The sequence below is a fragment of the Phaeoacremonium minimum genome, assembly GCF_000392275.1.
Source record: "Phaeoacremonium minimum UCRPA7 unplaced genomic scaffold PA7_03_scaffold_140, whole genome shotgun sequence".
Lineage (NCBI taxonomy): Eukaryota > Fungi > Ascomycota > Sordariomycetes > Togniniales > Togniniaceae > Phaeoacremonium > Phaeoacremonium minimum.
Window position 1 is genome coordinate 31,211 of NW_006921047.1, and position 27,583 is coordinate 58,793.

Below are 27,583 nucleotides of genomic sequence, written 5' to 3' on the forward strand. Positions count from 1 at the left end.
CTTAACCAATTCACAAGACATCATCGGCCGAGGCACGTTGGACCGTGTCTTATTAAAAATGCATCTGTCGGTTGGAGAAACTTGGCGTGTACGGACGGCATTTGTCGCAAATTCAGCGTTATGTAAAGAAGAAAAACGGCATTTGTCAGATAGGGCTCTTAACATGAATACCGATAACATTTAGAATATCATTCCTCGCCTTGGAGGCCTGTTACTGTTGACCTGCTCTCCATTTCCACTGATCGCACTCGAAGCTGGCGTAGCAGTAGAACTCGTTGCTCAGGCCCCTAGCATGCACCGGTTCGTAGCTTGTCGTCTTCACTCCGAACGGCTTGTATAGCTTTGTGATGAGTGTCTCCATGCGCTCGCCCGTGCACACAATTATTCTTTGGCCGACTGGCACTTCACTGGCTGGTTTCGACATCCAACGGACCGTCAGTGCAGCTGTATTATAAATCAGTTCTAGTCGTGCTCATACAGTCTCCGAATGGCAAGGTGTTGCCTACCTTTCGTTTGGCAGTCCTCACTTAGAAATGGAGGATCACAGATGATGCGATCTATTGAGCCCTTCAAACTTGCTACCAGGGACAATCAGCGTCGAATAATCACGACCAAGATGAGTGGAGGTCATACCTGGAAGCTTTACGGGCTGCATGAAGTCATAGAAGACGAACTCTGGGAACACGGCGAACCTGTTGTCATGCTCGAGTAGAGTCAACTTAGGCTTCGGTTGATCTGGTCCTGCTGATGCCTGGGGGGACCCATATCAGTTGCTACTTGACTCATTCCGTTTAGTTATGGATAAGAAATGAGTAGACGTACAAGAATGTTTTTCAGCGCAACGAAAACACTCGGTGCAGAAACGACGGCGATGGTCGTCTCTTCGGTTGCACCATCGAGCAGCTCCCGCGCAAGAAGATTGGCCGTTTCTTCTGAGTACTTGAACATCCGGTCAGCCACCAAGTATTAAGTGTCACTCTGGGCGAGAGAGCTCTTCATTTCGTACCCAAAATTGAGATTCATTCCAGTCTTCCGTGAACGCTTCCATGGACAGCGGCTGCTGAGCCCTGCCTGAAGCCTCCTCCTCCGATACAGCTTTCAGCTCCTCAAACTGCTTGGCTCGTGCATCTCGGTCTGCGTAAAAGTCTTTCAAAGCGTCAAGCGCATGGGATGACAAGGTGCTGTGGCGATGCATTAGCCTCTAGCTTCTGAAGCATGCATAACTTTAAGCCTACATGGGCTCATCGTCCTCCTCCGCCATGTCTGGGAAATAATTGATTTTCTTGACAGCAAATATTAGATGACAGATGATGAAGCTCGCTATTGATAGGATCTCAAAGATTATTCGACGTGTTGCGAATATCTGGTTGCGATAGTTTGAGTGGAATTGGGCCGAATAATTTTCACGAAATTCTTAGGTTCTCACTTACCGTCCAGCGGGATCGTTGACTCGCATCTCTCGTCTGGCGAAACATACAACACATCAACGTAGCGAAAGGCAACAAGATGCAACACACAATCATTAATGCTACTCAAGCCTCTTTAAGACCCTCTGATTTCTCTTCTAGGAAAATAAAGTAGTTACAGTATATACACTCTACTGGAGCAATCAAGTGCCTATCCCAAGGCGGCAATTGTCTGCATCATTGATCGTCCAACACGTGGATGTATTGCCTCTCCTCCCTCTTCTCCTTCTCTGTTGCTGGCGGCAGATCGTAGTATGCTGAGCTTCGGTATCCTTGCTGTAAGACGGTCAGTATTTTATCAGCAATTGACTTTCATGAGACTTACCAGGTAGTGGTATGTGAATTTGCTGATGTCGCCAGGCTCAATACCGAGATCCTTGAAAGTCTTGGCGGTTTCGTCAATAATCTGGTCGTGGAACTCCCTCTCGACGTCTTCGCCCGACAGGACGGGCCACCACAACAACTTGTTGAGAAGAGTTGCAGCTGGCTTGAGAACAGACTTCGGAACGTTGATGTGCCTGCGCTTCTTGAAGATCTCACGATCTACAAGCTCAGCAATCTCCGCTGTTGAGTAGTTCTTGGGACCATAGAGTTCGTATGTCTGAGATGCCGTATTGTCGTCGTACAGCATCAGTTCCAGGGCTTGACCAACATCGATAACCTGAGTAATCAGCTTCCGAGTTTTGCGTCCTAGACTATGAGTTAAAACTTACGTGGACTGGCCAATATCTCTCCTCCATGTTGTTGGAGGTGAAGAGGTTGTAAACACCAGCCAACCTAATGAGGAGATTATCCTCGAAACCAAACATCGGCGCCGGTCGCACAATGGTAGTCTCGGGATAGATACTCCTCACAATTTGCTCACCCCGACCCTAGAATTATTAGCAAAAGAAGTACGGCGCTTTATGATATTCGTAAAATACCTTCGTAGCAAAGAAATCGGAGGTGGATGTAGGATCAGCATTGTAAGAAGAGACATGAATGAAGCGATCCACGTCGTACTTAGCCACGGCTTCGGCAATCCGCTCAGTACCCTCAACGTGGACATCCTCGAGGGAGAAGTTCCTAAGAAGTATATTAACGACGATTTCTTCATCAAAATTCATTGTGCCGTGCATACTTGGTGGGATAGTTTCGGCCAACCAGGTTGTAGACAACATCAGAATGGCGAACGGCCTCTTCGATCGACTGGGTGTTTCGTAAATCGTATTCCTAATACCATATGAGCGCTCGCCTGGAGCAATGGTTGGTCGAACACATACAATGAAGACGACTCTGCCGAGATCACCTGTGACCTTGAGATGGCGCTTTGCCATCTCCTCCCGGTAAGGCACCACAACCTGACATCCTTGTCGCGCTGTGATATATCCGTAAGCATGACCCTCCACCATCAAAGCTCGATTGATCCGCACCTAGTCGGTTGACGATATATCTTCCAAGGGCACCGGTTGCGCCAAATACAGTCGCTGTGTGACCTGTAACTCATGTTTAGAACCCTTCAAAACCCAATTGACTTGCGAGATGATCGACCGTACCGCCAAGAGAGGACCTAGAGATTGTGATTAGACAAAGATTGAGTTATGATACAGAGTGAAGAACGTACCGTCCACCTTGAACACGAATGATCGGTTTGCCGGTTCGGGTAATCGCAACGTCAGAGAGTGGCCGAGTCTGCAGCACTTTCTGGGCAAGCTTCTGCGTTGACCGCGCTGCAGCCGGGAAAGAAGCCATCTTTGCTGCAGTCGAGATGGCCAGGGGGCGTCGCTGGTTCAATTGAGGTCGGCAATGGCTGTGGTCAAGCTCGGCTTGAAGCTCCAGAGGTGGTTTGCGCACTGACCTGCCGGGAGCCGGGTGGTCACGTGAGTACGTCGGCGGCGGGAGAGAAAGCTGTTCCGTGCGCTGGTGGCCAGGCTGCTTTCCAGCCGCGTCAAACGAGCCTCTAGCTAAGGGAAGCTCCAACACCAACTCTCCAGCTCTGATTAAGGACCATATCGACTCGCATCGCATCCCGAAATCGAAATCACACGGCCTCAACCCAAGCCTTCTTCACAGAATACGATTTTCTTGGTCAGCGTCTCTACATCTCAAATATGAATGTAGATACGATCTCAGACTTCCTCGCCGACCAGCGGGATGCAGCTCCCGAGGAGCTTCAGCCTCTCATCCTACAGTTTGAGGATTTGTGGGAGCGTAAGTTATGGCACCAGCTGACCGATGCCCTGGTCGAGTTCTTCAACAACCCAGGAAGCGCACCACAACGGCTAGAGTTCTACAAAGTCTTCATTCTGAAATTCGCCGACAAGATTAATCAGCTGAAGCTTGTCGACCTGGCCCTCAAGGCTGCTTCACAATGCAAAGGTAATGCTGCTGACACAACGTCTCTGACGTACTTGACTGACCTCAAACCTTAGACCTACAGGAGCGTCTCTCGTTCACCGAGGCAGTAGTCAAGAAGGTTGACAACGAAGATTCACAAGATGCCCTGGTATTTGCCATAGTTGCAGTGGCGCGGGTCAAGCTTGAGATTGGGGACCTGGATGGCACAAGGAAAGAGCTTGACAGGGCCGAGACCATCCTTGACACCTTCGACTCAATCGACAACACAGTAAACGCTGCTTTCTACAATGCCAACGCCGACTACTACCAAGCGAAGATGGATTTCGCCTCCTATTACCGCAACGCCCTCCTCTACCTCGCCTGTATCGACCTGTACTCTCTCAGCCCGGCCGAGCGCCGCTCAAGGGCATACGATCTCAGCATTGCAGCACTCGTATCAACTAGCATCTACAACTTCGGCGAACTGCTTCTCCACCCTATCCTCGATGCCCTCACAACCCAGAAGGAAGACAACTGGCTGCGCGAGCTGCTCTTCGCCTTCAACCGGGGCGACCTAGCTGCCTACGACGTCCTCTCAGGCCACATCTCCTCCAACCCGTTGCTCGCTAAGCACAGCAACCAGTTGCGACAGAAGATCTACCTGGCAGCGCTCACAGAAGCCGTGTTCCGCCGCCCGCCCCACGACCGCGCCATGACATTCGACACGATTGCTGCGGAGACCAAGGTCAAGCCCGATGAGATCGAGCACCTGATCATGAAGGCGCTAAGCCTGGGCCTCTTGAGAGGCACAATCGACCAGGTGGACGAGGTGGCGCACATCAACTGGGTGCAGCCCAAGGTGCTAGACATGAAGCAGATCGACAACATGCGCCAGCGATTAAAGGACTGGGATACCAGCGTCAACCAGCTGGGCAACTGGATCGAAGGCGTGGGCCAGGATGTCTGGGCGGCGTAGATGTTACGATATGACGGTCAGTAGTGCTCGGAGGAGTGGTGGAAGAAGATTCGGGACATGCAACCCGTGTATCATTAAGACATTTTAGACAAGACATGAGATCAGGTCAAAAAGGAGCCACGAAGCAAATAAATTAGCAATGCCATTGGTACTTTTCTTTGGTTGACCGTAACTCCATGCATGATGCAATACAATGACCAACCTACCCTTAGCTATTATACACGGTGCATGCTTAATATCATGCTGTTTTCGCCTTCGAGCTGCCTGGCTGTCCTAGGACCAGCACTGAGCCCACCAGCCATGCTGGCCACCATACACACCAAACCACGATCGGCGTGTACATGCCCCAGACATCCCATGCAAATGCAGCCTGTTTGAGCACATCTCCAACACTAAGGCCAAAGAGTAAAGAGCATAGCTCCAAAATCGCCGGAGGCGAGATAAGGTTTAGTAGGATAGTGAATATGCTCGTTAACGCTCGGTTATGGCCAAAAGGTCGCATGAAAGTCAAAGGACTAGCGAGGAGGCCGACCAGGAATGCCAGCGAAAAGTTCAGTGTAGCGAGGAATGAGAGAAACATCCCAAGCAATAGGAGTGAGAATGACTGTATCAGGGTGTATTGCTGGGCTGACGGCTTGTAGTACGTCATCAGAAGAGAGGAGAGGACGGTAGGTAGGCCAAGGTTCACGAGGCCAAACGCGAAGAATGTCGGTGTCAGAGTCTAGACGAGAATTAGCACGGTATAGCAAACTAATGATTGTGGAGAGGACGTACTCTTGCTGGCAGGTGGTTGAAGAGGTAGAGAGGTAAGACGCCCAGAAACTGGCAAGCTGCAACCACTCCCAGAGGCAGGAAGAAGTGCCTTTCCACCGCAGATGGTGCAGCCGTTGCGTCCTCTGCCTTCAGGTCTTTGGCCTCTTTGGACGCTGTGTCAGGGGTAGACTCAGTCCGCATGCCACTTCCAACCCACAGAGCAATAGAGACGATTGTGAAATTGGCAGCTATGGCCATAGCGCTTGGGAGGTAGGTTCCAATGCTGACGAACCGTTCCTTGTGCATGAGCAGGTAGAAGAAAAAACTCTGGTGAAGGTGTTCAAGCAGGTTGTTCAGACTTCTGAAGGTGCCTTCGATCACCCGTCCCATGGCCATCTCGTCCTGCCATCCCTCGCCAAACGGCTGTAGAGTGACAGCGTCGACGTGATATGGGATGAAACTGCTGTGCGGACCAGATGCCAAACCCAGTCCCTGCTTCAGCATGCCCCTGAGCATGGTCTTCAGTCGATCCTCATATTTGTCGCTATGCCGCCACATCTCCTGGATCGCAGTGCCGATGCCCATCTGCCCACTCGCAATGCTTACAACGCTATTTATCAGATCCAGATTCGGTAGTTGGCCATTGATCCCATCGTAGACGATATGTACGGATTCGAATCTGTTCTCCTGGACATAGTCGATCGCAATAGCACCTTGTAATGCTCCTGACTTGAGAGGTAAAGCATCGACGCGGGAAGAGTCGTGAGAGTCATGGTAAGCATCAACCCAAGCTTGTGGCCCAGCTAAACTATCCGGCGTGACAATAAAAATGATATCCTTGGACCAGAGTGACCATCCTGTACCCCTCTGTTAGCGCACTGATGCTTGGATATCGAAACCTAGGAGCTACGTACGTCGGAAATATCGGGACAAGGTCAAGAGAAGAGCTACCCCGTTCTTATTCAGCTCTTCCTTGACATTCTTCCATGCTGCTACGAGCACGATTGCCTCGGTGGCATCGCCGCGGGGCGCCTGCAGGATAGCATAGACATTCTCTCCGGCATACGTGTCCCCCGCGGAAGTGTAAGTGAAGTTCTGCCGACCGACCTTTAGCCCAACACCCTTGAAGATGCTCTCAAGCTTGTCGTTGACCCTGTAATCGCAGTTCCGTCAGCATATAGCCTCAATGCACCGTCTCTGCCTTGGGGAACACACTCAAGATTGTCCTTGTCCACCAGCGCATTAACTTCATGCTTGTAGGCGCGAAAGACATTCTGATCGCTTCCGCCAAAGTACGTGTGCACCTGGCCCGGAAGAAGCGCGTTTTCAGAGATATAGGTTCGTCTCGAGTACTCGTTGAGGGGCAGGAGGAGGAGCCATGCGACGCCGACTACAATGCACAGAAGCGAGATGTACGGCGGGAGCTTGAGGATTCGCGGGTCGCGCCGTAGGCGGAGCGCGGAAGCTACGGTTGGAGCGTGTCAGTCTTTCGAAAGGCTCCAGTCCTGAGGGTTCAAAGCGAGAAAGTAATTAACAAAGGGCTATACTTACAGAGAAGACGCGGCATTCTGAAGCAGCGATGCTCCTAAGTGCGGGTGCGGAGCGATTGCTGCAGGAAGAGCTACGTTGGCCTTAGAATTAACTGCTGAAGCTCAATTAACACCGGACCCCTGATGACATAATTTGATAGGTGCAACAGCTCTAGCTGAACCCTTAGGTTTTGAACCTTTCACATTACCAAGTAAACATTCATTTCATAAAAGTCAAGAATATAGCATGATTAATTGTCGATAAATATTCTAGTATTAAAACAGATACAGAGGACCGCTCCTTTTAGTTACGAAACACCATGCACCAGCTCTTATTCCCTGGCTAGCCCTCGAAATAGTCCTACAAGATGTCACTTCAGACACCTGCCATCATAGACATAAGCTATATACATACAATGAACCGATTCCCTATGTTCCTTTGCGAACACTTGGATTTACGGGCCTAGCCTCTGCGTTGAGCCTACAAGACCAATTGGTGCTCCTGATGAGCTGCCTGCGCTGGGAAGAACACCAAATCGGCCGTAGGTCTTCTGATCGACACTGACATAATGCGGTAGGCGCTGTAAAAGCTTGAGGCGGGCCTCTAACCAGCGCAATACCTTCTCCGGGGGTGACAGGAACTTCATGTAGCCGAGGCCGCCTAAATAACACTTCAAGTCAGCAAAAACCATACTTGGCATTGGTCTTGGAGTCCACGAACACAAATAGCCAGTTCCCAAGCCACACAAATGGCCCAGCAAGCTCGTGCTTGGAACAAGAGCCGCGACAAATAATACAAGGGCCAACGGTGTTGTCCATGTGGGAATCCGGTATGGGCCCAGTTCAAAGTGCGGGTTCGTTCTGTATGTACGAATCGCCTCCATGCCAAGCAGGAGGAAAAACCATATACTGTGACAACAAATTCATCAGCCATCTTTCCATTTAAGTTGTGGTAAAAGAGTCCTCTCTGCTTTTCAGGTGATACACTTACCTCGAACCCATCACAGCCGTGTTGCTATGTAAAATGAACTTTTCGAAGAACAAGTATACGAAAGCCGGTATTTGCGTAAGCGCTGTAACCACATCAATCAACCAGACCCTTCCTTTTTTGCAATTCGGAATTATACTCACGCCCCAAAAAGAGCGCCAGAGTTGTCAGCGTGCCATATTCTGATTCGAAGCGCTCCAGAAGAGGTGTTAGAGCAAGGACATTCATCAAGAGATGGAAGAAGTTGGTGTGGATGAGAGGGAATGTATTCGTCCGGTACACTAAGAAGGTATTTCGCAAGTCAGTACCGCCCATATCATGGCCATGTCAGGAGTAAGAAAGGCTTCTCTTTTGCACTTGAAGGTTGGACAGAAAAACTAACATGTGGTGATTCCGGTCTTATCCGGAATCAGCGCTCCCCATTCTCTTATGTCCCAGACCGATTGCAAATCTAGAATCCAGAAAAGCACAATAACTAGAATGATTGCGCGTGTGAAAAGAGGCAATCGAAATACATAGGATCTGGCGCGAAGAGTGCTGAAGCTGGAGACGTTGGGGGTCGGCATTGCGAACGTAAATGGCAGACGAGACGAGAGCCCGTTGCCCTGCAAATGCACGTGTCGAAGAATTCGTGTACTGTGTTATTTGCAGATGTAGACTTTCTCGGCCACAATCATTGTGGATTGTCGTCGTCTTTCCTTGAAGAAGCAATCTCCCTTTCGCAAGAAGATGACACCAGAGTCGGCGCGTGCTCCTTCAGGATTACCAGCAATATTCTGGCTTATCTGGCAGGTAGGCTAAATGCTTATCACCATGTGACTTCACGGCAGGCATCCCCACCACTCAGGGAACACGGTATGTAGGGAATGAATGGTTAATCACTTATTTCTTAGTGACTGCTACTATAGTAGAGTCTATTACCTTTTTACTACATAGTTTGTCACGGCTAAAATCGAGTGTACTGTTTATTACCACAATATTTAGCTACATGTTGTTACATATTTCCGATGTTGTTGGTGAGCAGATGCCCCAGGTAACTGATTTATTACTTAGATAGGTCGTCATGGTTTGTTGGATCTCATAAGTATCCATTGCCTTAGATAGATATAGAAAACAAGAGGGTTATATATCTAGTAGCTGTTACAAAGGGATAATGAGATTAAATGTGAGACCAGCCTATACCGCCAGTTCCAAAATAACTTGCTACGGGCTCTTTGCTGTAGCAATACCTACCTGTCAAAACAAGATCATATTCTAGTACTATAAGTCCCATCATACCTAGGTAGCATATGGGTGCATCCCCTGTTACCCTTCAGTTGTTTCTACCATCACCCCATTGCCATTCTATTTTACCACACTGGGGGATACCCGACAGTGGCACACATCGAGTGTGTAATGTCGAAAACGTCTTATCATTCACATTTAGAGGGGGTATCATAGGAAAAAAGATATTGATTGTTGCTAACTCTATGTGTTAGGTAGCTTAAGCAGCATTGGTGATCGGTATAGCCCTCACAACCAGACTAGATCTCAACGCTATATCCCCCACATTGGCGACCTATTCCATTAGGATTATAAGAAAAGCCATTATCGCTGCAGTGAAATGATGATATCCATCACCTTGAAGCTCAATGAGAGTGTAGTGGGGGGTGATATTCATCACCCAAGAGGAAGAGTCTGTGCAGGGTAATATATCCATAACTCCAAAAACCAAGGGGGTAGCAAATTGTCGTTGAAAATTCTGGATGGCATCTATAGCATGAGCAACCGAGTTACGATTTGTTAAAGGTCCCCGACCCAATGGTGCTCACTCGTCAATAACCTCAATATCGTCATCCTCCTCGTCCTCGTCATCACCCCCATCGATCAATCCGGCACTGGAGGCTTGCTCGGACTTCTTCTCACCCGGGATACCCTCAAGCTTGATAAATCCATTCTTATCCACACCTATCGTGATGCCATTAGAGGGTATACCTCCACGTCGGATGGCCTCTTGTATTGTCCCGTCTGATGTGTATACAGCCATTTGCGCCGCAAAGGGCTAAAGACGTCCTCAAGGGGAAAGAGTATCGAGAGGAGAATGGGCCGGAATCGACGAGAGTTTCGCTTCCAATTGTCGATTGTCTTGGAGGAGGTCATTGTGCTTCCCGCTGGCCTATGAGCGGTATGCCCAATGCTTGACTTGGCTCCCGGTTTGTCAGTGGTCTCATTAGCATCCGTATGCAACACTAGTGGCTTGCCATTGCGATGAGCATGGGCCGTGATGGGTGAACTGTCTTTGAACAGGTTTTCAATGTGAGCTGTAATGGGATCGGGCTGATCAACTTCTTGATCGGATAGCTCTCTGGCAACCTTCTCGTTATGGGGTGTATCCTTGGATTCATTGTGTTTCGAGCCTAGTTCATTAAATTGACCCATCTTCCTCTTCTTCAAACCCGCAGTCTGGGAAGGCGTCGTGAACTCCATGGTGGGTGATCGAATAGAGGTTGATCGCAGTGGCGCTGAATGAACACGATATCAAGCCGATACTTGCCGAGTGTGTATATCCCGTGGAACGGCGATAGTAAGTGAAGTTGCAATGGTATCTGGGGGATGAAAGAGGGGATATATGATTCACTATCCCCGTATCCTTGTGTCGTTGTAAACGAGGGTAGAGGAGGTAGTCTGAAAAATCAGGCGACGTGTATCGGACTTCGTTGAGTTCAAATAAAGCGCGTACTCCACGAGGTCACACCCAAAAAGGCAGGAACTTGGTGTGCAAAAGCGACTTTCTGAGAGGTTGCGGAAGTATGGGTTTCTGAATCACTCAGAGCTTCCTCGGATCAGGCCAGGGTGAGCCGTGAAATTCTAGTTGATGGGGATGGGATATCCGTGTCAAATATGATCAGGGGGATCCTCAAGATAGGTATGAGGGTAATGATGTTGAAGGAGATTCTCGGGGTGATAGAGGTGGGAGGTGATAGAGGAGGGTTTTTTTGTGAGGTTTGGAGGGAAAAGTTATTATGAGAGTTGAAAACAAAGCTGAGGTATTTGCTATCAGAATGTTTTCAAGAAGCAAAACGTCGCCACTCTCTTGCCATAAGTTTTCAATGTGACCTTAGAATTTATTTAGATGCCGGGGATGGGGTACCCAAATAATATGCGACCAGAAGGATCCCTAGATGGTGTATAGGTTATGGGGTCAATGGATAATTCTGTGGTGATGGGCGTCGTGGGAGGTTTAAGAAAAAGAATATGGTGTTTGCGGCCAAAGTTGTTGCAAAGGAAGACCTCACCACGCTCCTACCTCAAAATTACACATTCCGCATCCAGTCGCCTACTCAAATGGTCTCTACAAGGATAGTATGGATATCACATCAAGTTCGATATGTGTGGTATATTTGTTATAATCCATACCTGAATTTGAGTATACCAGCCTTTAGGGGTTATTTACTAGCGGGTGTCCAAAGGAAGAGACACCCAGATGGGTAGGGCCATGGGTAGGAATAAGGAGGATACCTGCTAGATACGCATACAAGTCCTCAAGTCAATGCCGAATATCTCGGGACCATACCTTGGATGGATGTAGGTAGTTGACTGATTGGCCGAGTTAGAAGGGAGATTCATGATCTAGGGGATAAGGGGGACCATCCTAGTGCCTTTTCCCTTGCTAGAAATCGTAAAACATGACAATCTTAGGGGTAATAAACGATGCGATAAGTAGTAATCAGTCATGAATTTGGCGTGCTAAGCAACAAAATGACTGACAGCATATAACTAATATTGACCAGCCGCGAATCTTGGGTAATCAGCGTAATTAACGTAGAAGAGTGCCTTGATAGAACAGTGGCAAAGAAACTATATACTCGCGGAAGGCTTCTCCAGGAGGAAAACTGGGCAAGTAGATATGTTCATTTCATTGCTCAGGGTTTTATTCTTGTTCACCAATGCTCATGTATGGATCATCGAATTGAAAGACATTAGAAAATGATTCATTTTGTACAGTACTACCGTAATCATCAAGTTAAAAAAATCCACCCCTGGGATAACCAGCAGTGGTATGATTTGCGACTATACGCCCCGCCCACAGAAACCTCCAATCAAGTCAAATCATCTATTTGTTCGCCTTAGCCATGGTATTCAGAGCACTTCCATTCTTAAACCACTCAATCTGTCCAGCGTTGAAGGTGTGTGATAGCTTGATCTCGAAAGCCTCGCCATCCTTGGGGTGAACAACCATGGTGATGGGCTTGCCAACGGCAAGCTCTGTGCACTTGATGTCAACCTTGGCGTCGTGGGGAATCTTGTCGTAGTCGGCCGGGTCAGAGAAGGTGAGAGGCAGCATGCCCTGCTTCTTCAGATTGGTCTCGTGGATACGAGCGAAGGATCGGGTGATGATAGCAAGACCTCCCAGATGTCTAGGCTCCAGAGCAGCGTGCTCTCGAGAAGAGCCCTCACCGTAGTTCCAGTCACCAATGACAACCCACTTGATACCCTTGGCTTTGTAGTCACGAGCAACAGCTGGAACAGCATCAAATTCGCCAGTGAGGAAGTTCTGGATCTTGTTGGCCTCGCCATTGGCCGCGTTGATAGCACCGATCAGCATGTTGTTGGAAATGTTGTCCAAGTGACCACGGTACTTGAGCCAGGGGCCAGCCATTGAGATGTGGTCAGTGGTGGTCTTGCCCTGAGCCTTGATCAGGATGGGCAGGTCGTTAGCGTCCTTGCCATCCCAAGGCTCGAAGGGTGAGAGGACCTGGAGACGGTCAGAAGAGGGAGAGACTTGGACGCTGACAGTAGATCGGTCCTTGGGAGGAGCCTGGTAGGTGTCCTGGCCAGGGTCGTAGCCGCGGCTGGGCAGACCTTCACCGGTGGGTGGCTTGAGCATAAACTCGTTGCCGTCCTTGTCCTTAAGCTTGTCGGTGAGAGGATTGAAGTGCAGGGTACCGGCAATGCTCAAGGCGATAGTCAGGTCGGGGCTTGTCACGAAGGAGTGCGTGGCAGGATTGCTATAAAATGTTAGCTACGAACAGAACAAGCCAGCAGGAATTTACTCTACCCGTCATTGCGACCTGTACGCAGTTAGCATGTGTTTAGTGTAAAAAGAAAAGGTCCTCTCACCTGTGAAGTTACGGTTGAAGGAAGAAACGATAGAGTTTGCCTCTCCCTTCTTGACGTCCTGACGATCCCACTGACCAATGCAGGGGCCACTAAATAATTAATGTCAGCGACAATTTTGACAGGTTACAAATGAGCTCTCAAGTCTTACCATGCGTTTGCCATGACCACACCACCGAACTTCTCGAATACCTCAAGCTGACCATCACGCTCAATGGTCGCGCGGACCTGTTCAGAACCGGGGCTGACAGTGAAGATCGCCTTTGACTTCAGACCGTGGTCCAGAGCGTCTTGGGCAATGGAGGCGGCACGAGACATATCCTCATATGAAGAGTTTGTGCAAGACCCAATCAAACCGACCTTGAGTTCCTCGGGCCAGTTGTTGGCCTTCACAGCTTCGCTGAACTTGGAAATCGGAGTGGCCAGATCAGGGGTGAAGGGTCCGTTGATATGAGGCTCAAGCTCAGACAGGTTGATCTCAATCAACTGGTCATACTCAGCGCCCTCATCCTCACGGAGTTCCTTGGCGTAAACACGAGCAAAGTCACCGATTTCCTTTCGTTTCGTAGCGGCAAGGTAGTCGTACATTCTGTCGTTGAATGGGAAGACAGATGTAGTGGCGCCAATCTCAGCACCCCTAGGAATAAACAGTTAGCATTTAGAAATCAGAACAAGAACAGGAAAGGGTCTACAAACATGTTGCAGATAGTGCCCATGCCCGTCGCTGATAGAGACTCGACTCCGGGTCCTAAAAGGAGAGTCATGTTAGTTCAATGGATAATCAGGTAATAAACAAGTAACTGGTTATTACGAACCGTGATATTCTACGATCGCGCCCGTGCCCCCCTTCACAGTGAGAATACCGGCAACCTTAAGGATAATATCTATTAATGAGTTAGCAGGCATGCGCAAGAGTCATAAAATCAAGTCAGAGGAGCCACAAACCCTTGGGTGAAGTCCAGCCAGACATCTGGCCGGTCAGCTTAACACCGATGACCTTAGGGGCCTTCAGCTCCCAGGGCAAGTTAGCCATGACGTCAACGGCATCAGCACCACCGACACCAATGGCAGCCATGCCCAAACCGCCTCCGTTGGGGGTGTGAGAGTCAGTTCCGATCAGTAGACCACCGGGGAAAGCATAGTTCTCGAGTAGGATCTGGTGAATGATACCAGAGCCTGGCCTCCAGAAACCGATGTTGTACTTGGCGCAGGCGGATGCAAGGAAGTCGTAGACCTCCTTGTTGGTGCTGATAGCCCTTGCGAGATCCTTGGGGCCACCAACTTGGGCCTCGATCAAGTGATCGCAGTGGACGGTTGTGGGGTTGGCCACAGAGGGCATGCCAGCAGACATGAACTGAAGAATGGCCATCTGAGCAGTGGCATCCTGGCAAGCAACACGATCCGGTCGCAGCTTGAGATATGAGACACCACGCTCGATATCTTGGCCCTCCGGGTCGTCCAAGTGAGAGTATAGAATCTTCTCGGCGAACGTGAGAGGACGGTTCAGTCTTGAGCGCACAATGGAAAGGTTTTCAGACATCTTCTTGTAGTTGATGAAGTTGCCCTCTTCCCAGTTGTTTTGCTTGACCTATTATTCGCGCAGGGAATGTCAGCAGGGGTTCATCCGGCGCGAATAAGCAGCGCATGTCGTACGCAGAACAACGAGCAATTGAGTAACTTACCTTCTGGTCAAGGTTGTAGTCTGAGACGGTGGCCATGGTGCGCCGCAGGCCTGCGACGGCAGCTCGGCTCCGGGCCACACTGCCCAGGAGCTGACGGGACAACATGGTGAAGTCGCAGTCACGATCACTGGAACCTTTTCCTAAGGGGTAATCTTCCCAATGGACGCTTCCCAGTACAGTGAGAAGGAAACAATTGGAGTGGAGATTGGTGAGGTCGTCGTCGTCTGGAAGAGGGAAGGGGAAAAAGGAAGACGGACGAAGGAAAAAGGTGGAGGTTTGGTGTAGATAGCAGAAGTCGACCGAAGGCCACACACCACCCACAGGCAGGCTTTAGTCCTCCCAGTTGCCGCACTAAAGGCAAGCTGCCACACGAGGTACTTTCTCGGCTATGACGATGGGGACGCCGGGTCACTGGCGAATCAGAAGCTGCTGATTATTCTGCCTTTGCGACCACAGGAAAATGTTACTGAGCGGAGCTAGGAAACAAAACGTCACAGGGGTGTGAAGTGTGGTTTCGCTAAAATGACTTTTCATCTCGCCCGAAATATCCACCTCTGGCCAATGAGAGCTGATTAAACTTAGACTTAGGTGGGATTGGGTTTAGTTTTCTATGGTTCTGGGACAGCGGGAGCAACCCAAAGTGGACAGTATACCCTGATCTGATTGGTAGGTAGTACTTTTAGCAGCAAGGCCTGTTCTTATTACAAGTTTCGCGCATTCCAGCCACACACCCCAATCCTTGCCCCAGAAACCTTGCACCACACAGCAACGACAGTTTACATCACATTGCAGGTCTTTGGTAGGTACGGTTGAAAGCATCACATCACATAGCCATTGAACTACCAGCAATACTGTAAAGTCAGCACAACGGCGTGCTTCATCCTCTTCTGAAGTTCCAGAAATCTAGAATCCGGTTCTAGTGTTACCTTGCTCGACATTCTTCCCGTCGGCAAAGCTACTGTACTCGCGTGGCGGCATATCCGGTCCAGATCCATGTTGCCCTGTGGGAATATCAAAAAGCATGTGCTTCTCCAAGAGTACATGCCCCTCCTCCACAGACGGCTATTAAACCTCCAGGTAGATTCTCAGAACACCGAACAGGGTCGGCTTAGGGCTGGATATCCAGTATCCAAAGCACCTGTAATCCTCTATAGGCTCTCAATGAATGGCTGTCACGGGCCGGTCACTTCATCAATTCCTCGTTGTTGCAGAAACGCCCCCTCATGCGGCCGAACAAATGCCTCAAGTCAGTGCAAGCTGGCTCGGTTCATGTCGGCTGCTGCGTTTCCTTTTCCTGGTGTGGAACCCAGGCATTCCTCTCCACTTGCCCACTAATTGCACTCCCCTTGACGGCCTGGAAATCATACGTGTAACAAGGATAACCTAAGCCTACTAGGCTCGAGAGGGTCAAGAGGGTACAAGCTCCAGATAAAAAATTGCCCGCAGTCTACCGTAGCCTCGGCCTTGCTGTGTAAAGGGCAGCTTGCCATTGGGCGCACCCTCCACGCAACCTACGCGCAGAGGGAAGCACTGATGCAGAAAGCTGTTGCATGGCACCGCAGTTCCCGTCGACGTCAAAACGATGCCGCGGGCACGGCCCGGCAAGCATCTCGACCTGGTCGGGCAAGTTCTGTCTGGCCTGGTAGAGGGTGAAGTACCACTTGCCCTTGCCCGGCAGTGAAATGCTCCTCCTTGACTAAATGAGGCAAAAGCTGAAAATTTGCTGGCCTGGAGACCTGTATCATTAACCGCGTTCCCAGCGAGTTGTGGGGTTCGGGCGAGGCCCCGGGCTCGGTGAACGAGACCTCCGCCTCGGCGGCGAGAGGTGTTACGAAGTTACGAGGGAGTTAACGGCTCCACCGAATCTCGACCTCGGAAAACGTCCACTTTCCTGCCGGAAGCTATTCACACGCCATCGCAGATTGATCTGATGGAACTGACTCGGCGTTGCAAATTGGACTTGTAGGGTTTGTTTTCTTTTCGTTTCGGAAGAAAGAAACCGTTGCATCCTTCAATTGTGGAGGTAGCTGCCGAAGAAGTGAGCTTTGGCGATTCGCACTTGGTGTCGCGTGCCCACCTTCTTTCCCTTGACTAATGAAGCTCAAGACCTACTTTGCTCATGTCAGGAGTCTTCAATTTACATAAGTAATTGGTATTTTCTTTCATATGATTTGTCGCGAACTAGATGAAGACGGTTTGTTACTGGATTGTTAAGGACTGGTCGGGCAAACTACCTAGGACATGAAAAAGGCAGGTACGGATCCACCATTTTCTGACAGGCTCACTTGCCTTTCTTCACGTCCTTGGGCTCTCAATAAAGGAAAGGTCTTCAAATGTATTGAAATCTATTGCCCTTCTTGTGAAACTCCTGTAGCAAAGTGAGCCCTTTTAACGGCATTACTATCCAATCTAGTTATGTTTGATTTACTCTGTTGCTTTACCTAAAATCATCTGTAATGACACGATTATCGTGATCTGAGGATGTTACTTGGCTGTGAGATGACGTGATTCTCGGTTGAGTTGTAGGAGTAGCGAGAGATTACTAACAGATGAATGAAACAGATCTTGAAATAGAGGCTCAATTCTAGCTTCCTCAAGCTTTCTACACACCTTTCAAGGCTTTGCCCCATTCTTCCCCTCGGGGAGCTCCCCAGACTCACCCAGATACAAAAGGCTCTAAGTTATCTACCACTATCTCCCTATCCAGTCTTATATACAACCTCCGATCCTTTATAATGGGCGGTGGGACGTAGTGGCTCTATCATGCCCAAATCTGAAGAGACCAGGCGAACAGCCTGCTTCGAGAGGCTGCCTCAGCTGTCCGCCATAAGGCTTATCATAAGTAAGACGGAAATCATGTTCGGCTCAAAGTGCCCTTGCCGAGGCATGTGAGCAGTTCATATTGAACTCTATTCCTCGTAATGGTATCAATACCCAGGCTCTGCACAGCTTCGAGACCGCCCGATGTCACAGGGACAAGCACTCATAAGACTGATAGGATCCGAGTATGTATCGTTCATTGCTCCCTTGACTAGTACGAGGTAGGTAGCACGCCATTTCTTATCCAGTCGAGAAACATCTCGTCCACTACATCAACATGACACCTTGGGCCGTCTCCAAAGCAAATCGCTGCCTCATAAACTCTGCACGTGAGGCTGGCCAGTAAGTCTCGGAGAGAAGGATCTCCTCTGCCTTCTGCGGCTTCTTCTAGGAGAGAAACGGCACAATTACCGAGAATTCTTCTCGCACGCTTCTCGATAGCGACGCATGAAAGCCACGAGTCTGGATCCTTCCCTCTGCCGCGATAGTCTTTTTCGATGCGATCCCGCAACACTATTCCCAAGTCTACCTCCCCCGCCGCAGCGTGCTCTGGGCTCATGAAACCTGTTCGCTTGTACTCCAGTCTCGTCTCAAGCATGGCCTTCATAAATGGTACCTCTAAACTCTGTGTAGGCTTCGAGTGCATCAACCCTTTCCTAAAAAGCGCGGTTTGATCTGGGTGCCTGTGCTTGCATTCAGTCTGGCCGTGTTCAGCCATTGACCAGAAGAGCTGCCCTGCGAACGTTTTGGCTCCTGGTCCGAGATATGGTAGGATATCTTCTGGCGGTAGTGAGGCTCGCGTATAATGCAGCGGGTCCAGCCATATCCCGCAGGTAAGGCGTTGCGAGATCTGTGAATCCACCTTTGCGAGCCCTGCATGAGACTTTTCGTGGCTTTCTGATTTATAGACATACTCTCCAGTTGCAGCATCGATGGTAATATCGTCATGATCTAGAGGCTTGATTGTATCTGGTTGTGCCGGAGTCTCAACATCAATTCCTGCGGCCTCCGCCAAGCCAAGTATGGAGTGAAGCAATTCCGAATGTTCATCTCCCCGGATGGCACTGACTGCTTGTCTGATACCGTCTTTGAGCCTGCGATTCTGGTCTGTCATATCCTGAACAGCCTGGGCCTGGCGCTTCCGGAACGCAGCTTGGGACCGGCGGCCCCGCTCCTGCCGTCGCTGTGTTCCGGTCAGTCTCTGGCGACAGATCTTGCAAACTCAAGGTGTCCTTACCCGAATATCATCTTCTATGGTGCCCATCTTGATCTGGGTACACGTAATATCGGTCGGTCATTCGAGCCGCCAGAGCGGAGATGATATTTCCTAGTTATGTAAGTGTTCTAAATCGATTTACCGGCGGTATTGCCAATTAGTGGGTTGATCCGGGATGTATTCAGGCCGATCACGTAACCACCTCAGCTATGAGAAACACCAACCCAGCATGGACTGACACAAATACTTATGCACTAGCATACTCTCACATTGGACCACAAATTGACTTGATCGGTGCCATGTCCCTGTACGAATGCTATGGTTTTTCTTCAACAGTTCTCCGGATGAATACTTGCGCCGTAAAGTCACCAACAGCCCCCCTAAAATAGCCCAGGTTATGTGAAGAATGCAACATGTCGGATCTTGCCTGGACCGATTCTACTTGGTATCACTGTGCTGCGGCGAAGAGATGGCGGGATGCTCTATAAGTATTATGTTGAATCTCGGAGAGAGATGAGAGTGCTGTTCAGAGTTGCCTTGGTATCCCGTCAGGATCGAAAGCAATTCGTCAAAATGGTTAAAATTGCTATAGCAGGAGCTTCGAGCCGTAAGCTACTATGCCGTGGCTGCTCTGACTTCGCTAACCTTCTTATGGTAGAGCTAGCCAGGGAAGTGCTCGATAAATTGGTCGAAACTCGGAAGCATGAAATTATCGCCTTAAATCGGAAGGTAGCGGTTTCTATCTTCAGATATTCCTCTAGAGCATGAGTCTGACGGAAGAACACTAGGATCCCTCACAATTTCCGGCTCTCCACGGTGTCAAATGGGTGCAGACAACCTACGAAGACAAGTCGAAACTGGTGCAACTGCTTCAAGGTATACATACAGTACTGTGCTTCTTCGTGGTACACCTTGATCCAGGAAGTAACGCGCAGAAGCGGCTCATTGATGCCGCTATTGAAGCCGGCGTCAAACGATATGCACCATCTGAGTGGTCGACGTAAGAAGCTATACGCATTCGTGCCGCAACAGACTACAGACATTGAGCTGACGAGTAGAAGTGGTACGAGCACGGAGCATTCGATTGACGTCTTGCCCCAGTATTCAAACAAGATTGAAATCAGGCGCTATCTGGAAAATCTGAATAAGGAGAAAAAGGTGGCGTTCTGCAGTTCTCGCTTCGTGTTAGCACATCGAGGCTAACATGGCTATGAAAGGTGCTCGAGTACACCACGTTCCAGCCTGGCAGTTTTATGAATTACCTTGGCCATCCACACAAGACAGCAAAGCATATCACCACAATACCGCTACAAGTCAATGTTGAGAAACGACACGCTCTTGTCGTGGAGGGCTCCCTAGATCAGCATGTGACCTTCACATCGGTTCAGGATATTGGCGGCGTGGTTGCTCGCGCCGTCGAGTACGAAGGTGATTGGCCAGCAATTGGTGGAATGCGTGGAAGTCGTGTCACGATACGAAAACTTCTCAAGACGGCAGAGGATGTCAGAGGTAATGCTTTGTTCTAATTGAGCGGCCTTTCGGAACGGGAAATTCAAGGTTCAGGGCTAACATATATCAGGCGGACCATTCGCAATCGAGTGGCTCAAGCTGAAGGACCTCGAGGCGGGCATAGTTAAGAGTGATTATTTGATCCCCGTGAATACTCTCCATGCTACCACAGAAGATGAGATGGAGACAGTCAACAAGACTGCTACGATTGGGATGTTGATCTCCACCTGCCGGGGCGCATGGGATGTGACGGACGAGTGGAATCAGATCCTGCCGGATTACGAATTCACTCAAGTCGAAGACTTCCTCGCAAAAGTCTGGAAAGGAGAATAAGCGTGTTCATAATGCTGGGGTACATGTTGGTTGAGGACCTTGGGACAATGATAGGATAAGAGGAAGACAGAATGAACTTGAAGTAGTGCAACGGTCAGCGTCAGTTTAAGAAAGTCGACCACTGCTATGGATGACATAGCAATATAAAGGGGAGAGGCCATAGAGACATATCAGAAGTTTAGGAGCAGATGTTGAATGTCATGGTTAAATAACAACCTCCCCCTAATAAGCAGATGGCCGATCGCCTGGGTGGATCGGGCGCACAGACCAGGTGGATGTAAAGTACAATTTTTACCCACACATCTTAGCGCCACTCAACTCGGTCGCAAACTTTCGATATCAATCAACTTCTTAATCGCATCCATACATCACAATCTCACGTCAATCATCTTGGACCGTCTCATAATTGGCAGATTGCTCCTATTCCACATTCATCATGGGCGTACCTAAGAGAACGAAGACGAAGACTCGGCGATATACAAGGTAAGATTCAGCTATCTGTTTGACGGTCTTCAGGCACTCGACATGAGTTGTGTGAAAGGCTCACATTTGTTTCAGGGATATCGACCAGATCAAGTCGGATATTTTGTCTCCACGACATCTGCAGAAATACAAGGATACCAAGGCAGCTGAGGATCTTCCCGGCCTGGGAAGACACTACTGCGTAGAATGCGCCAAATGGTTTGAGACGGAGACGAGTCTCGTTGTTCACCGTCGTGGCAAGCCTCATAAGCGGAGGTTTGTGATGCAGTCACCATTGCATGGAAAGACCTACTAATACATTTTCTGAAGACTCAAGCAGCTGCGTGAGGAGCCGTACACTCACAAGGAGGCGGACGCTGCGGTGGGTTTGAGAACCGACAATGGCCGGCCTGAAAAGACCGAGTCTGAGGATGTGACCATGGCCTGATGCTTTTTTCCTTTCCTCTCCGAAGAGGCAATGAGATATGAAGGGGGCATAGCTGGTCACAGATAAGCATGATCATAGATGGCGTTAGGTTGGGCGGCAAAATCTTGATTCTCAGGGGCAACGACATGGCGTTTGGAGTAGAATGCATTTCTTGATAAACACTATCTTCAGCTTGCAGCAAAGAGCAAATTCTCGCCGTAACTAGACAACATGCCTGAAGCACCCACCGGCGATTCGAAGGGGTTCAGAGCACGGGGAGGCATCTCTTTAGTGAAAATCAAGCATTCAGTTATTGTTATCGACGCCTACCATTCGTTACCAGCCCGTACCTTCAATACTGGTTTTGAAAGCTATTGGGTATGTAATAATGCTACAAACAATGTCATACGTGATGGACCTATCTCCACAGCTCGACCCTTCCGAGCCTTCACGAAAACAGCTTATTGCTGGTTCTTTCCCCGGCAATCATTACTTTTACAGAGCCATCCCTTCGTTAGTCGAACGCCTACTAACACCAATCAAATGCAATTCTTCAAGACAAGCAACGCTTCCAATCATTCCCTTTCGGGACCAGAGCAGGCAACCCCCAAGCATTAGTATAGGTTCGAGAACTCCATCCCGCCGGGTTGGTTCCCACTCCCACCTGGTCGGCTCTGTTGCGGTTGAGGGCCATTCGACTGAGGCTGGTACGAGTATGCCTGTTGCTGGTGCATCTGCTGATACTGAGCGTAGGCGGACTGTTGTGGACTATCATCGTACGTCACGGTAGATGGCCCGAATCCGCTCTGGTTGTCTCGCGTGCCGACATCATCAAGAGATTTGTAGTGATGTCCACCTCCTCTGCCGCCCCGGCCACTTTTGTTCCCACCTCGTGCACCACTGCGGTATCCTCTGTTCGGTGTGCCACGTCCGCCTCGCCCCTGGTTTCCTCCGCGTCCACCGCGACCTGAATGATGGAAATTCTCCTTATTGCCATAAGATCCCCCGTGCTTCGGATAAGGCTCTTCGTCACCAGTATGCTTGCGCTTAGACGCCTTATTGGGAAACAGGCTCTCATACTCATTCTCGCTTGGGTCCTCTGGCTCAATGCGCAGGAGTACCTTCTCACCAACCGTCGTCTCAAAAACATGAGCCTTGTCCGGAGAAATGGGCTGCCAATTCTGGATCCTGCCAGCATCAATCGGTCGTGCGCCTTTTCTGAGTGCCAGAACAACAAGAGGACTTGGATTGTCCGTATGAAACTTTGCTGTCGCTGGTACTGGTCGGAGACACGCAGCCCAAATGCTGTTCTCGAAACAAGCCGTGCCGGTAACTTCCCACTTCATCTTGCTCCCCATGCCGCCGACCTTCTCCAGAATACTATTCGGGCAAGGCCGGGGGCAAATCATGATGTTGTTAGCATGAAATTTGAGATCGACCTCGGGCATGCCCGGTGGGAACTGCGCCAGGCTGAGAAGGCGCTTCGTATCAGCCTGATCGATCAGATAGCCAGTGTAAAACACAGTCTTCTTGATCATGAGGCGCTCGCCGCGAGCTCCAGCCACCCTCTTCGATACAGCTTCATTGTGCAGGTTGATGAGATGTTGTACTTCGGCCACTTCGACCACGGGGTCAAGATTTGTCGCCACATCGGCAACCTGCACGACCTCAGCCAGAATAGGCCCGCGCGTTGGCGTCCCTCCGATGCCATTTTGCTTCTTGTTGTATTCGGTCAAGAAGTCACGGAAGCCCTTCACGTGCTTCGGTCTGTCCTCGTAAATTCGAATCTCCTCTGCGTACTTGTACGTCTCCATCAGATTCCTCAGATATATCTGCTTGAAGTTCATGGTACTCTCGAAACGCTCATTGTTCGGTCCGACGGCAGGTTTGAGCGAGACCATGTCGAATTCCAGTCCCTTGGCCGCGACCATACGCTTGATCAGCTCGCCGAACCCGTGCTCGGAGCGGCCCGTGAGCAGCACGCATAGCGCATCCTTCTGCCTTGTGCTCAGCCGTACCAGCTCGGCGATCTTCTCGTTCCACCAGCCGTCCCAGGCGCGAGGCTCCTCCTTTGCTATTCCTTCACCGGTCGCAGCGAGGATCCGCGAGTCGTGCCACCAGCCGCCGTTGACAAAGTATTGTGGATTGGCTAGGGTTCCTATCGTCGGACCGTTCCATAGCTTCGCATTGGGTAGGGGCGTCTTGAAAAGTGTGTTATCGAAGTCGTAGACATGAAGCGCCTTGATCTGATCTGCGGCTGAAAGATTATCAAGGTTAGCTAGAGCAACAAGGACAGACCAGCAAGTCGTCGGCCAAAGATGCTGGAGGGGCGCAGAGATGATCGCGGCTTACCTGGAAGCTGCTTGCTCAGAACGGACCATCTACTCATGGCTGTCACAGTATGATGCCCATTGGCAGAGCCATTCTGCGCCGCCTGGGCGTATGAAGTAGTCATGACTCGTCGTGGCCCCAACAACAGATGCTTGCGTGGGATTCTGGATGCTACATACATAGAAGGGAGCCCCTCCGGAATCCTCGATTTCAAGAGTCCTGCGCCGGTCTTAAAAATCGTCGACTTCTCGGTGGGTTGGCTCTGGAGTAAATTCACCGATGAGCTGTGGAAAGTTGTTGGCGGCAGGCTAAGGTACAGCACTCACGCCACACTAAAGGTTGAGCCGAATGACGCTAATCTGGCACTGATCTCTACTGAATCGGAGCCATCTCCCGTCGGGACCGTGCGTGGGCTGAGGTGACTGGGAGCCTCAGCAGCTCTAGAGTACCGCATCTGGAACAGTCTCTACTGGCCTGCCTGCACATATGGGCTCAGTAAGATTTGCAAGAGGCGGATAAATCGGCTGGATAAGTATCATTCACATGTTGGTATAAATTCTAGATCAGCCCAGCTCAGGAACTCCCCAAATACGGCACCAAGCGGCTACAGCCGCTCAAATAGCTTCTTGGGAGTTAGGCCAAGGGATAGACTGTAGAAGCATGCGATATGCTCTTGTCTAATTAGCCTAAATATGTCCTGAGCATCTAGCACTAACTTTTCCAACGCCGGTATCAAGTATCATGAGAAGAAGCATGTGCCGCCAAGGCACTTCCGGAAGGAGAGCTTATCAATCCTCATCTTCAATCCTCGTCATCATCGTCCTCGTCCTCTTCGTCATCGTCACTCTCCTCTTCCTCTGATGCGTTCTCCAACCATTCAACCAAGACCTTGGTCTTCTCCCTGACTGTGGTCATGCTGTCTCCCTCTGCAGCTCTCTTGTCTGCCCACCACCCTAGGATGCCTTCCTCTTCCAGAACGTCGAGGTTGTATAGCTGTTGTAGTAGTGCGGCTAGCAAGGTGCCTGCCCTACCTACTTCAGTGTCCCTGAGGTTGACGAGTGCCTTCTGCAAGGCGAGTGTGAACTCCACTTGCTCGTCGACACTACCACCGCCGACGCCAACTTCTTTAAGAAACTTCGCGGCGCCTCTCTTAGCAGCGACGGTCTTCTCAGCTGACTTGGTTGGCTCTAGCCCGCCGTACTCGGGGCTTAGAAGCTCGGCAGCTCTCTTGACAAATGCAACAGTCACTGCACGTCGAACAGAGGAATCTGATGCATCATGAGAAAGTCGTAGTCCCATAAATTCCAACTTTGCAGAGTCAAAGTCCTCCGAATCATCGCCCCGTAGAGCCTCGAGCAGTCCTTGAACTGCATCTGTGTGAAATGATGTCTTTGATGCCAGTGCGGTGCTATCGTCAGAGGTAAAGGAGGACATCGAGGGGTGGCGGGCACGATCCGCGAGATCTCCTGGTTGTAGTGACTGATCTTCGTCATCTGAAGAGTCATCAACCTCAGAAGCGAGAGTTGAGATAGATGATGTGGATATGTTGAGGTCGGCGAGCGAGTAGATGAGAGATTTTTGAAGGATTGAAGGGTCTGAAGGGTCGACATCTTCATCGTCCTCAATGTCCTTGAACGCAGCCCCCTTGCCTTCCGGACCGAGCAGAGCTTTGTCTGTCGATACCAGGTGACGGTCAAGCGAGAACAGGGATAGCACCTGTGGTGATAAGAAGGAAATGTTGTCGCTGAGTTGAACTCCGAAAGATAGAACGGATCCTGCGAGCAAGGAGCAGTTCTTTCCGAGTACTGCCTCGTTGCCCACAACTGAACGCTTTATGACTGTCCCATCATCGATGACAACATCGTCCCAGATGTAGCTGTCCTCGATCCTTACATTTTTGCCGATTATACAACGCCGACCAATCATACTGTTTGAAATCGAGCTTCCGCTGCCAACCACAGTCTGTGCTCCTACTACTGAGGTCGATACTTGAGTGTTTGTCTCAAACATTGATCCTCTTTCGCGGCAGACGTCTTCGTGCACCATCTTGTAGTGATGACCTGAGACGAGGTTGTTATCTGGAACAAATGGATACGTCCACCTGCCTAGGATGTCGCGGCCTAGAGCCTCGTACATCTGCAGGTTACTGGCGCGGGCAGCGTAGCCTTCCTCAACGATGTCTGAATATATCAGCTTGCCATTAAGCTCCCAGTCTTTGAGCACGCCATGTAGGAAATTCTTCCTTGGCAATTCATAGTCAAAGCTCTCCGACCACAGCGCCAGCACATCAGGGGTACATATGTCGATACCGCTGTCGATCAGATCACTCCTGATCTCGATGTCATGGTCTAGGATCGAGGGGTCCAGAGTAAGGTAGTGATCGCTCTGCAGGGGATGTGTCTCCTCATAGTGTAGGCACCGACCCGTATTCGACTCTACCACATATACCGGTGTGATTCCATGTGACTTCGTTCTGTGGTCCTCAGCTCCTCCAGACCTGAGCACCACGGTCATAATTGCGTCGCGATTGGCCTCCCGCCGCGCCTTGTGAGCCGCAAGAGCATTGTCCAGGGAGATATTTGAGACAAGGTCGCCGTGGACCAAAATGAAGTCCCCAGCGATCAAACCACGCTTGTCAAGGTCGCGTAGAAAGTCGCCAATGGATCGCGCATCAGATACTCGGACGAACTCGAGGGAGGAGAAGGGTGTGATCTTGCTGGTAGGACTCCATTTAGGTGACTGGTGGATGTACTCTTCCACCTGGTCGGTATGGTTGCCGCTGTATATGTAAACGTCCTGGACGCCATTCATGGCCAGGAACTCAAGTGTGTATTCGATCAGCGGCGTGTTCGCGAGAGGCAAGAGACACTGCAAGAAGAATTAGTCCTGCGCAATGCGGCGCGTTTGGGAATGTGGTGAAGGCGTACTCGTGGCTTCTCGAGGGTAAATGGCATAAAACGATCCTGGAAGGAGTCTGTGAGGATCTGCAAAGGTAAGATAGACTGTTAGTCAATGACCAACCATGCGCCCAAGTAGAGGCAAATCGCGATGCTGGAGCACACATACCACGGCCTGCAGCGCATCCTCTCTCTTCTCCTCGGTGACAGCCTTGGAGGGGTTCTTGCCCTTGCCGGCACCTCCGCCCTTGCCCTTGCCTTTATTCTGTGACATCCTATAGCATCAAATAGAAATGATACACCGGATTGCCTTGGCAGAAATGGATTATCTACAGATGGGCAGCTTCAAGGAGGCAGTTGCATCATCGTTGTCATATGCGCGTTGGTGAGTCAAGCAAAAATTCAGGTGGGGCCACAAGGCTAAGGTGGAGATGAGGAACATGTTTCTCAGGCAAGCTTAGCCTAAGCTACATGTACCGACCGACCCAGAGCTCTATCAGATCTTGCCTAGCTATGGTATTTGACTTTAGCTGCTAGGAGCCTCTTACGAAGCAAGTTATGCGCTTGGCATTTCCTGACGACACTATAGAATCTTGTAAAGAAAATATGATATTTCAGTTGGACGGCCGCTTTCTTCAATGATCATACGGCTGCGATAGGCTTGTTGTCATCTCAAACAGCCCTTTCTGCTTCAGTAAAGCTGAAGTGTCTGACAGAATACCCTTATTGGACCTGTAGCTACCTGAGTACTTGATCTCACTCTCCCGTCCAAATTCACGTT

At 50.0% G+C, this 27,583-nt stretch overlaps 9 protein-coding genes across 9 annotated transcripts; 3 read left to right on the plus strand and 6 right to left on the minus strand.

Moving 5' to 3' along the window:
• Positions 1 to 211: 211 nt before the first annotated feature.
• On the minus strand, positions 212 to 2,857 carry UCRPA7_1908 (putative nadh-ubiquinone oxidoreductase 40 kda subunit protein; the record flags this gene model as incomplete). Its single annotated transcript, XM_007914487.1, has 11 exons — positions 212 to 444; positions 507 to 578; positions 634 to 751; positions 823 to 939; positions 1,007 to 1,181; positions 1,660 to 1,742; positions 1,792 to 2,127; positions 2,180 to 2,338; positions 2,390 to 2,531; positions 2,587 to 2,678; positions 2,729 to 2,857. The coding sequence occupies 11 exons, from the start codon at positions 2,855 to 2,857 to the stop codon at positions 212 to 214; spliced, it is 1,656 nt and encodes a 551-aa protein (XP_007912678.1).
• Positions 2,858 to 3,556: 699 nt separating this feature from the next.
• On the plus strand, positions 3,557 to 4,758 carry UCRPA7_1909 (putative 26s proteasome regulatory subunit rpn9 protein; the record flags this gene model as incomplete). Its single annotated transcript, XM_007914488.1, has 2 exons — positions 3,557 to 3,824; positions 3,878 to 4,758. 2 exons carry the CDS (start codon positions 3,557 to 3,559, stop codon positions 4,756 to 4,758), a joined length of 1,149 nt encoding a protein of 382 aa, XP_007912679.1.
• A 750-nt stretch (positions 4,759 to 5,508) lies between these two features.
• On the minus strand, positions 5,509 to 7,078 carry UCRPA7_1910 (putative gpi transamidase component gaa1 protein; the record flags this gene model as incomplete). The annotated part of the gene is made up of 4 exons (XM_007914489.1): positions 5,509 to 6,368; positions 6,426 to 6,664; positions 6,727 to 6,976; positions 7,063 to 7,078. 4 exons carry the CDS (start codon positions 7,076 to 7,078, stop codon positions 5,509 to 5,511), a joined length of 1,365 nt encoding a protein of 454 aa, XP_007912680.1.
• A 2,757-nt stretch (positions 7,079 to 9,835) lies between these two features.
• UCRPA7_1911 (hypothetical protein) lies at positions 9,836 to 10,054 on the minus strand (the record flags this gene model as incomplete). Its single annotated transcript, XM_007914490.1, has 1 exon — positions 9,836 to 10,054. One exon carries the CDS (start codon positions 10,052 to 10,054, stop codon positions 9,836 to 9,838), a length of 219 nt encoding a protein of 72 aa, XP_007912681.1.
• A 2,067-nt stretch (positions 10,055 to 12,121) lies between these two features.
• UCRPA7_1912 (putative aconitate hydratase protein) lies at positions 12,122 to 14,843 on the minus strand (the record flags this gene model as incomplete). Its single annotated transcript, XM_007914491.1, has 8 exons — positions 12,122 to 13,016; positions 13,067 to 13,079; positions 13,129 to 13,217; positions 13,277 to 13,762; positions 13,822 to 13,873; positions 13,941 to 14,009; positions 14,071 to 14,713; positions 14,808 to 14,843. 8 exons carry the CDS (start codon positions 14,841 to 14,843, stop codon positions 12,122 to 12,124), a joined length of 2,283 nt encoding a protein of 760 aa, XP_007912682.1.
• A 5,253-nt stretch (positions 14,844 to 20,096) lies between these two features.
• Positions 20,097 to 20,685, plus strand: UCRPA7_1913 (putative -like family protein; the record flags this gene model as incomplete). The annotated part of the gene is made up of 2 exons (XM_007914492.1): positions 20,097 to 20,271; positions 20,423 to 20,685. The coding sequence occupies 2 exons, from the start codon at positions 20,097 to 20,099 to the stop codon at positions 20,683 to 20,685; spliced, it is 438 nt and encodes a 145-aa protein (XP_007912683.1).
• A 436-nt stretch (positions 20,686 to 21,121) lies between these two features.
• Positions 21,122 to 21,595, plus strand: UCRPA7_1914 (putative zinc finger protein; the record flags this gene model as incomplete). The annotated part of the gene is made up of 3 exons (XM_007914493.1): positions 21,122 to 21,168; positions 21,244 to 21,423; positions 21,478 to 21,595. 3 exons carry the CDS (start codon positions 21,122 to 21,124, stop codon positions 21,593 to 21,595), a joined length of 345 nt encoding a protein of 114 aa, XP_007912684.1.
• Positions 21,596 to 22,188: 593 nt separating this feature from the next.
• Positions 22,189 to 23,963, minus strand: UCRPA7_1915 (putative tat pathway signal sequence protein; the record flags this gene model as incomplete). Its single annotated transcript, XM_007914494.1, has 2 exons — positions 22,189 to 23,831; positions 23,927 to 23,963. The coding sequence occupies 2 exons, from the start codon at positions 23,961 to 23,963 to the stop codon at positions 22,189 to 22,191; spliced, it is 1,680 nt and encodes a 559-aa protein (XP_007912685.1).
• Positions 23,964 to 24,706: 743 nt separating this feature from the next.
• On the minus strand, positions 24,707 to 27,076 carry UCRPA7_1916 (putative eif4-gamma eif5 eif2-epsilon protein; the record flags this gene model as incomplete). The annotated part of the gene is made up of 3 exons (XM_007914495.1): positions 24,707 to 26,773; positions 26,833 to 26,889; positions 26,972 to 27,076. The coding sequence occupies 3 exons, from the start codon at positions 27,074 to 27,076 to the stop codon at positions 24,707 to 24,709; spliced, it is 2,229 nt and encodes a 742-aa protein (XP_007912686.1).
• Positions 27,077 to 27,583: the final 507 nt, after the last annotated feature.